This window comes from Papaver somniferum, chromosome 2, assembly GCF_003573695.1.
Source record: "Papaver somniferum cultivar HN1 chromosome 2, ASM357369v1, whole genome shotgun sequence".
NCBI classification, from domain to species: Eukaryota; Viridiplantae; Streptophyta; class Magnoliopsida; order Ranunculales; family Papaveraceae; genus Papaver; species Papaver somniferum.
In genome coordinates, this window is record NC_039359.1 from 27,666,454 (window position 1) to 27,676,288 (window position 9,835).

At 37.0% G+C, this 9,835-nt stretch overlaps 1 protein-coding gene across 1 annotated transcript; it reads left to right on the forward strand.

Annotated features, from left to right (window-relative positions):
• The first annotated feature begins 1,159 nt into the window (after window positions 1-1,159).
• Window positions 1,160-7,944, forward strand: LOC113347198 (pyruvate kinase isozyme A, chloroplastic-like). The gene is made up of 6 exons (XM_026590806.1): window positions 1,160-1,959; window positions 3,561-3,651; window positions 3,780-3,973; window positions 4,483-4,604; window positions 6,714-7,192; window positions 7,315-7,944. Exons 1-6 carry the CDS (start codon window positions 1,441-1,443, stop codon window positions 7,614-7,616), a joined length of 1,707 nt encoding a protein of 568 aa, XP_026446591.1. The 5' UTR covers window positions 1,160-1,440; the 3' UTR covers window positions 7,617-7,944.
• Window positions 7,945-9,835: the final 1,891 nt, after the last annotated feature.

Consider the following 9,835-nt stretch of genomic DNA (forward strand, 5'->3'; position numbering starts at 1 on the left):
GTGCAATCAAATGTTGGTTTATCTAGAAGGAGAGATGCACCCGAATTTTTTAAGATAAATCTACATCTTCAATCCAGATTTCAATCTCAATTCCGAGATATCTAAATTTCTGGTTTAACAAACCTCATCAGACAAACCAGTTCACGGGCTTAAATACAGGAAGTATTAAACTCAAAACCCCATGGATAAAACCTGATACAAACTGCAATAAATTAAACTTTGCTGCTTCATGGATTTATTCTATTACGAATGCTGGATATGGTTTGATCCTAAGAAATTGTGCAGGAAATGGAATCAAAGCTAAGTCAAGCATATTCAGAACTGCATGCCAGAAAAAGCTGAAACTTTAGCTTTGCTGCAAGGAACAAGATGGGTTGAAGAGATAAATATAAAGGATTTCTGGATGGAAGGTGACTGTGAAAGAATTATGAAGTTTGTAGAAGGAAAAGATTCAATGATGGTCTGGCAGAATCAGAGTATTGTCAAGGAAGCAATGAACATTCTAAAAAGGTGCGAATTTTTTTTGGGTTTCATGTTCACAAGGAGAAACGGAAATCAAGTGGCAGACAAATTGACAACAAAAGCAAGGAAATCTTCTCTTGACATGGAATGAGGAAATCCCGAACTTCTTATCCCAATTTCTTTTGGTTGATAATAAGAATAATAGTACCTCTAATGAAAGCAGTCAGCAGACTACTTATGTAAATATTGTTGGTTTCAATTTGTAACTCCTATGGAGAATCATAACTCTACTTCTAATTTGCTTTATGTTGAAAGGATGTTGTCTGATAATCATACACAGGAGCATGTTCCTGCGACAATACGACAACACTCTTTTCAGGCTTCTTATGTTTTTTCTGTTTTCTCTTTGCTTTGGTAATATATCCAATCTTATGGTAAAAAAAAAAAACTCTTACGGAGGAATCAAGTCGTAGTCAACAAGTGGTTCACCTCACAACTCCAATGAGCTCACAATTTTAGTCTCTAAGTGGGCAACACACAACACCTAACAACACCAGCAAAATCTCTGCACTTCACTTGAACATCAAAGTGTCATCACCATCAACCCATCAACGGACCTACGTGGATACCCACATGACCGTTGTTATCCCTCCTTAAAACTCTCCATGTGAATACAACATTTCTCCTCAAGATTTAATCAACACAGCCCAGATCCAACGATCAATAAATGAGTATCTGTCTTCTGTACATATCCACAACCTTATTGGGGGACATCTCCTAAGCTCCGAAACTCCTCCTCTTTGTTAAACCCGCCTCCCCCTCTCTCAACCTATAAATCTTCCATTTCCACGTTTTTCTCATCTTAATTTTCTTTTTCTCTGGATAATTATCTCAGATCCTCCATTCATTGTTCATTTCTGTTTGTAACTTGTTAATCTCCATCACCGGAGCTTCAAAACGAGGTAAAATCTCACTGATATGGCACAGTCTCTTCATTTCTTAACGCCTGCAACATCACCGACGCTCAAAACTCAAACATTCTCAAAAAAAATTCTATCTAAATCGAATCTATCAATTCGTCAAACTCGAAAACCATTATCAATATGTGCAGTTTCATCAGATCTTGAATCGAAATCAGTAACTACTAAGATATTGGGATCGGAAAATGGAAAAGGAGGAGTATTCGAGGTAGATGCAGTAACTGAAGTAGAATTGAAAGAGAATGGATTTCGTAGTACAAGAAGAACGAAATTGGTATGCACAATTGGGCCAGCTACTTGTGGATTTGAACAACTTGAGGCATTAGCTGTTGGTGGAATGAATGTAGCAAGAATTAATATGTGTCATGGTACTCGCGATTGGCATCGCAGCGTAATTCAAAGCGTCCGAAGATTAAATGAAGAGAAAGGTTATGCTGTTGCTATAATGATGGATACTGAAGGCAGTGAGATTCATATGGGTGATCTTGGTGGTTCTACTGCTTCAGCTAAAGCTGAGGTATATTCTTTCTTCATTTCAGTTCAATTATAAGTTGATTAGCAATAAAATTTCTTCGATTTGGTTGAAATTATGTTTCAGTGTTCAGGTCGGTAAAGATTAGAGAGTATTTAAAAAATATGGATAAGTATAAGTGGTGTTAGGTGTTATTTTGTTTTTTTAGGAGATTCCTGTATGCGTTTGAACAAATATGCTGTTTACATGGACTAGGATTAGAGAGAGTTTTTTTTGTCAGTCATTTTGTCTTCTGTTCTGTATTTGTGTTTCTTTTGCGCTTTGATTACAGTTCTGTGAATTTTGTTGTATCTGGTTTGTTTTTGTTTGTTTGTAAGTCTAGTTGGAGATTGATTGAGAATTCAAAATTTTAAAGGAGAGAAGTGATGGTGACTAATTTGTTTTTTATCAAACAAAATTTCTTTTAGGTCGATGAAAACTATGTTTAGACTAACTCCCGATTAAGTTATGAAGTTATTATCTTGTTCAGGAAAAGAGATAAGAATATAAAAGTTAACTTTTAGATATTATTTGCTGTTATTTGTGACTCATGTGTCGCATTTGTGAGATATTATTTTCTCAGTTTGAACTAGTATTTGTTTAATTCTTGAGTGATGCTCTCTCGAATAATTCTACAGAACAGTTCTTTAGCTTTTCAAGTGCATCGGCACTATCCTTTTGCGTTCATCTGATTGTTTAGGGTGCTAAGTGGGCAATTCCTTGCTACTTTATGAGCTGGAAAATGGACAAACATATGTTTATTGCTATAGCTTGAGATTATCCATATTGGTTATAGTAGTATGATTTGAGGAATGTGCCACCATTTGTGAATTATTATTTTCCCATTTTGAACTAATATTTGTTTAATTCTTGAGTGATGCTCTCTGGAATAATTCTACAGAACAGTTCTTTAGCTTTTCAAGTGCATCGGCACTATCTTTTTGCACTCATCTGATTGGCTAGGGTGCTAAGTGGTCAATTCCTTACCACTTTATGAGCTGGAAAATGGCAAAACATATGTTTATTGCTATAGCTTGAGATTATCCATATTGGTTATAGTAGTATGATTTGAGGAATGTGCCACCATGTAGATGTGTTATGAGGACTTGGATCAAATCTTGCTATCACAATTAGGAGTTGTATATCACAGAGACAGTAAGAGTTTTTCATGACCCGTACTAGTGTCTCAGCATGGGGGTTATGAATGTGCTTGGAATTTCCTGTTAATAAAGACGAGCTTCTATACTCATAAACTTAGTTCAGAGTTTCCTAAAGCAGGTTTATACACATAATAGGGCTCAAGTGTTCAAGAAGTATAATTTTTGAAGTTTTTCTTTCCTTTTTTTTTTCATGAACTATTTTCCTATCTGTGCGCGTATTACTAAATGAGAGAGCATTCATATGTCTACAATCTCTTAAGCTAGTTATCTGGTGATAATATTTAGCATATGGGTATGTATTTGTACTCTGAAGATGTGAAGAAATATGTGTGATAATTATGGGCATCAAATAATGGGTAAATTGAGCTTCCATGTGTCTGTTTAAATACATAAATTTGGTGAATTTGTCGGTGTATCTTTCCAAGTAATTAACTAATTTTCATACAGGATGGCGAGATTTGGACTTTCAGCGTTCGTGCTTTTGACTCGCCTCTTCCAGAACATACCATAAGTGTGAATTATGAGGGTTTTGCTGAAGGTCTTAGTTTATAGTACTCATGCCTTTGTATTCAGAAGATTAACATTTTTAGTTTCACTACTCTTTTTCACAAGTAAGAAAAAGAGCAGTTTAATTCAAAACTTCTAACTTTCTTGTATTTGATACAGATGTGAAGGTCGGTGATGAACTCCTTGTAGATGGGGGAATGGTAAGATTTGAAGTGACTGAGAAGCTTGGTCCAGACGTTAAGTGCCGATGCACTGATCCTGGTCTATTGCTACCAAGGGCAAACCTAACTTTCTGGAGGGATGGAAGTTTGGTTAGAGAACGTAACGCCATGCTCCCAACTATCTCCTCTAAGGTTAGTGCCCCTGCATCTCCACATTTGTAATTATCTAACAATAAACTCCTAAGTGCTCGTTTTCCCGAGTTTTACTATCAAGTTTCTAATTTTGTTCATTTAGGTTCTTTTCAATTTCATGCTTTAGTTAAAATTCTAAATGTAATCTTGTTCGCCCTTGCTATTTCTTTGTCTTCTATCCATTTCGTTGATCTTTCGATACTTGATGCTGTGTCCTGAATAGAAGTTGAAATAAAATTTGGGCCGTGTCTTTGGTAATCTTCTAAGGAATGAGTTTTATGCGCTGTGAGCTTGCACACATTTTTGTTTGTGTCCTTGGTAGAAGTTTCAATCATGCTGTGTCGTTCTTTGTTGTATGGAGTGTGTTTTGTGAGCAGTGAGCTTGCAGACATTTTTGTCCAAGTTTTTCTGAACGGAGGCTCAGGTCCTGCCTCGCAAGGAGGATCGTAGATGTCTCGGTAACTTTTGCTCTTGACTTGATTTGTTTGTATTAACTGCCTTTTTTACAGGATTGGCTGGATATTGATTTTGGTATTGCTGAGGGTGTTGATTTTATCGCAATCTCTTTTGTCAAGTCCGCAGAAGTGATCAATCATCTTAAGAGTTACATTGCTGCCCGATCTCGTGACAGGTAACCAATTTCTTTTATGATCTCATTAGCCAAAAAATAAATTAAAAAAACCCACCCCATTTTAGCCATAAATTAAGGACTGCACATGTCTACAACAAAACCTGTTGCTTTTGATTGTATTAGGAGTTGAGTGCTTTGTGTGGATTTTATAAGCTGTGCACTGGGAAGGTTATGTTTGGCTAGCAGTCTTTCACGCCTTGTTTTATGTGATGTTTACACTGAAGCAATGTTTGTGGAACAGCCATTATGGTGGCGGTTACTGTTTTTTAGGTGAAAAACTGTACCTGTGTAACTATGGCACAGACACTGGAGTTGATGTCCAGTACGGTACTCTTGACATGGCAGACACAATATAGATAAAGTAGAGTAAGTAGTAGTTAAACTGTCCACTGAGTCACCATATAGAATTAAAAAATCTGAAGGAGATAGGCGGAGAAGGATTTGTATCTCAATTTGTGGTTCTAGTAAAGGTAGGGATCCTCATAGAAAATAAGAAAATGTCTAACTTTACTAAACTAGAAGGTATACGGCTAATATTCGAAGTCAAACTCCTAATTTTTAAAAAATTATACATCTTATTATTTGTATTTTGGTAACTACGCCGTGTCTGGCCGTATTGACACGGACACGCGTGTCAATACATGCTCACACTGTATCATTTATTTAATTTTGGAGTGTTGTAGATACACAGGTGAAATATAACACTCAGTAATGGCCATTATAATGAGAATAACGAAAATAACATCTGCCTTTTAAGATTCTATCGGTTTTTTTTTTTGTTTTTAATGTGACTGTTATGGCTTATAACGTTAATGACCTCCTACCGGTAAACTATTATAACGGTCATTTTGAAACTTTAGTCTGACTTGGTTACATCTTAAAGCTTATTTAGCATATAAACCAAGTTAAAGAAAGAAAACATACCATTGCCACAGCCCACGCCCACAGTCTCGCATCTTTCTTCTTTCACTATGTGTTTGTCACTGGGTTATGAAACATAAGAAGGGTGAAACATACAAAACCAGAATAGACGGAGACGTATATCATCATGGTATGTACTTGAGGTCATCGTCTTTCTCATCCTCATAGGCTCTTGTACTTCCTGTGGCAATTGCATAGCATTAAAGTAAAACCTAAAAGTCTGAGCTTCAGTAAATCTGATATGTTAAGGTTCATTTGTTTTGTCACCATGTACATGCACACATCTGCATGTTGTCAGAATCATAGGTACCTATTTTTTCTCAGGTGTTCCGACTGTTATATTACATTGAGCCTGTCATAATGCTTCAAGTGGATTTCTTCCTACAAATCTTCTTCAATCAAATATGCATGTTTGGTAGGTTCTCACCTGTGGAACATGATACTCCAAAAAAAAGTTGGGGCAGTGTCAGTAGGTATTGACACGCGTGTCCGTGTCAATATGGCCAGACACGGCGTATTTACAAAAAATAAAATAATTTTAATTTTTAAATTTCCTAAAACAGAGGAGTTCGATATTGAATTTTAGTTTTCAAGATATATCTATTATTTATATTAGTGAGTTAGTTTAAATTAGTAAAGTTGGACACTATTCTTTTATGTTGTCGTGTGCCGTACTGGACAGACGACAGGGATTCCCTTGTCCATGTCGTTGTTACACAGGTTCTCAGTAACTCTTGCCATGCAAATCCACCTGTTAACAGTGTTAAGTGCATTGGTCAACTTTTTTTTTTTTTTGGGTCGGAAGGAAATATAGCGTACTAGTAGTTTGGAAAATTTGATACTGATTGATAATTCTCTTGCACACATCCTAGGAAGCACATGGGGCTTCCTAGTTTTAATACGACTGTTATGTCTGCGTAGTGGTTGAACACCTCACAGGGGCAATATTTGGATTGCAATTATATGGATATCGTTCCCTTTGTGTAATTGAAATATAGTGAGTCAGTCAGAGACTGCTGTTCAACAGTTGTCCCTTCTCATTTCCTGATTATGTTGATTTACTACTTCTTAGTGAAACTATCTTCTTAGCCTGCCATGACTTTTTATAGTGGGAAAAAGATTTTAAGTTTTCAATATACACTGCAAAGTTACACCCTAAGGTGGTAATGTCACAATTTTATTTTGCAGCGATATTGCTGTTATTGCAAAGATTGAGAGTGTCGACTCTTTGAAGAACCTGAAAGAGATAATTCAGGCATCAGATGGAGCCATGGTGGCAAGAGGGGATCTAGGGGCTCAGATCCCATTGGAGCAGGTCCCTTCGGCGCAGCAAAGGATTGTTCAGACATGCAGGCAGCTGAACAAGCCAGTCATTGTGGCATCACAGTTGCTTGAGTCTATGATAGAATACCCTACACCTACCAGAGCTGAAGTTGCTGATGTTTCTGAAGCAGTGAGGCAGCGTGCTGATGCTTTGATGCTTTCTGGGGAGTCTGCCATGGGTCAATTCCCAGATAAAGCATTGACTGTACTGAGAAGTGTCAGTTTGAGAATAGAGAAGTGGTGGAGGGAGGAAAAACGCCATGAAGCAATGGAGCTTCAGGACATTGCATCTTCATATTCAGACAGCATCTCTGAAGAGATCTGCAATTCTGCCGCCAAAATGGGTAAGCACCACTCGAATCATGATTCTGCATCTTTTAAGGTCATGCACTACTAGTTTTTTTATTTATTTATTTATTTTTATTTTTGTTGTAATTTCTGATGGGTTAATGTTATGAACTTGCAGCCAACAACTTAGAGGTTGATGCACTTTTTGTTTACACGAAGACGGGCCACATGGCATCTCTCCTTTCACGTTGCCGACCTGACTGTCCAATCTTTGCGTTCACAAATACAACATCTGTGAGAAGGCGTTTGAATCTGCAGTGGGGACTGATACCTTTCCGGTTAGATTTCTCTGACGACATGGAGAACAACCTGAACAAAACCTTCTCCTTACTCAAGGCAAGAGGAATGATTAAATCTGGGGATCTGGTCATTGCTGTGTCTGATATGTTGCAATCCATTCAAGTGATGAATGTTCCATAAAGAAAATGTTTCATCAGTTGGTTGTAATTTTTGTCCCACTGTTTATGGTTTTAGTCTTGTGACGTTTCAATGATATGCTGACTGTTTTTGAATCGTTAAGGGTAGTTGTCTTAAAGTTTTCATTTTTTAGTTAGGCTTGCAGATTGAGAATCTACAGAAAAAGACTTCATATTGAGCTTAATCCATCCCCGGTGGGAGAGTATGCTTATCCTGAATCCTGATGGCTGAAGAAAGTTGGCTTTTCAGATTCTGTTAGTGTTAATTGAACGTACCAAGTTTGTATCTGTACTGTCATATTTAGCAGCTAAAGTGGTTTCTTGTTTATATATTTGAGCAGAAAGCTTCAGTACATTTAATTAAACATTTTTCGGCAGATTAGGGAACCTGCTGGGAATCAAAACCAGAAGCCCAAACCATGTTCTATTGTTTTGTACAAATTAGTGTGGTGGAAGTTGAATTTAAGCAGCAGAAGCGGTAGACGAAAAAGTTTATCATATTTTTGTTGGATAAATTTGCATAATCTTCACCACTTAGTTTTACCATTTACCCAGTTGTATAAACTCTTGGTACTATGGTGTGATACTGTATCCTTCCAAAAGTCTAGTAAACTTTTAACTTCTAGGAGTAGTTAGGATCTACAATCCCCTGCTTGATCCTTCCTGGAGTGTATGTCATGATTTCCAGCTAATCCACAAATCTACTTCTCATTCAACATGAAGTCGTGGGTTTTCAAGACGGAGAGCTTCCAACTGGCTTCAGTTACAGGGTAGACTTGGCTTTACTCGAAAAGGTATTTCCTTTAGAAACTACATTATTCTTCAGGGGTTCTTGGTAGTCAGTGTTGGCTATGAGTGGCAATTGCCTACGCCATTAGCCCCCAGCAAGAATGATGTTTCTTAGCCCCCCTACTTTATCCCCATTAGAGTAGTCCTGGCTTGGCCCCTTCCTTCAATGCTTGGTCCACCCCATTAACAGTGGGTGCGTACCATTTCACATCATAGAACTAGGGAAAATTCTGGGTGTGGGGAACACCCGTCCCCAGAGACCAAATTCTCTAATAGTTCATACTGTATTATCTAACATATACTAGTATCTAAATAGAAAATTTCAGAACAACTAGTCAATACATATCAAGAATCAAACATTGACATCAATGCATCATCATATAACCTTGAAATAACACCTTATTATATATCACAATTGGTATTCGAATACCAGGTCAATTAAGAAATAAAATTGATTTTAAGTTGTTACAATCCTATCTGTTGCTATACTGTGACCAAGCCTAAACAAAACTCCAAACTTTCATAAGTAATCAGATAACGATGTGCTTGGATAATGATACTTAACCACCCACATGGATCATCATAATTTAATCAGATATTCATTATACAAATCACCATCATCATTATCTTCCTTACATTATAGTGTACTGCACAACAATATTTTGTTTAGTAATTTATATCCATGGAAATGGGGTTCACTGAATAATTGATTTTTAACGCTATCCACAGAATGTCTTTCTTTGCCTCCCAGACCCAGAGGAGTTCAGTATATTGTTGATAGTACCTGAATTATTTTTGGTCCAATACTACAAGTGAAAAGGCCCAGGGTGAACTGTATCAGCAATGGAGATGATTCTGATATTTACAAAAATTTGATCATTTCAAAAGACTAAATGGGTTGCTGATTATTACAGAATAATCCAACTTTGTGTTTGAGGGACAATGAGTAGAATTATCATCTCTCGGTCTCACTTATCTCTTCTTACTTTGGCTTTAAAGAGGGGCCTCAAGGAAATTAATTTATAAGCCTTAAAACCAACCCCAAGTTGTATCCCAACTACTCTGCAGTGCACCACCAACTAAGCTGGTCCATCCCAAAGGCTAGCTCAGTCGCACCAACTAAACTTCCCTTAACTAGTTTAATTATGATCACCAGGCTGTTTAATTTAATTTATGTTAACCTAAAATAACTATTTCCAATACGTTTTTTTTATAAATCTGTACCAAATCTGGTCTTGTTCAAAAAGAAATGATCCCAAAAATACAAGACACAGGCAGTGAGCTGAAAATGGGACAGGTGATGACCCAAGGGTGAGGATTTTTTTTTTTCTTCATTTTGTGTTTTAATCAATCATCTTTATGTCCACAGCAACTCTCAATCATCTACTTCATTTGTGGCTGAGCATTGAGTTTGTTCCTGTCAAAGGATGATAG

Bases quoted from the DNA above. Each gene is read 5' to 3' on its own strand.
- LOC113347198 (XM_026590806.1), top strand. From the start codon at position 1,441: ATGGCACAGTCTCTTCATTTCTTAACGCCTGCAACATCACCGACGCTC. The intron at 1,960-3,560 runs GTATATTCTTTC...ATTTTCATACAG, and splicing joins CTGCTTCAGCTAAAGCTGAG to GATGGCGAGATTTGGACTTT. The intron at 4,605-6,713 runs GTAACCAATTTC...TTTATTTTGCAG, and splicing joins GCTGCCCGATCTCGTGACAG to CGATATTGCTGTTATTGCAA.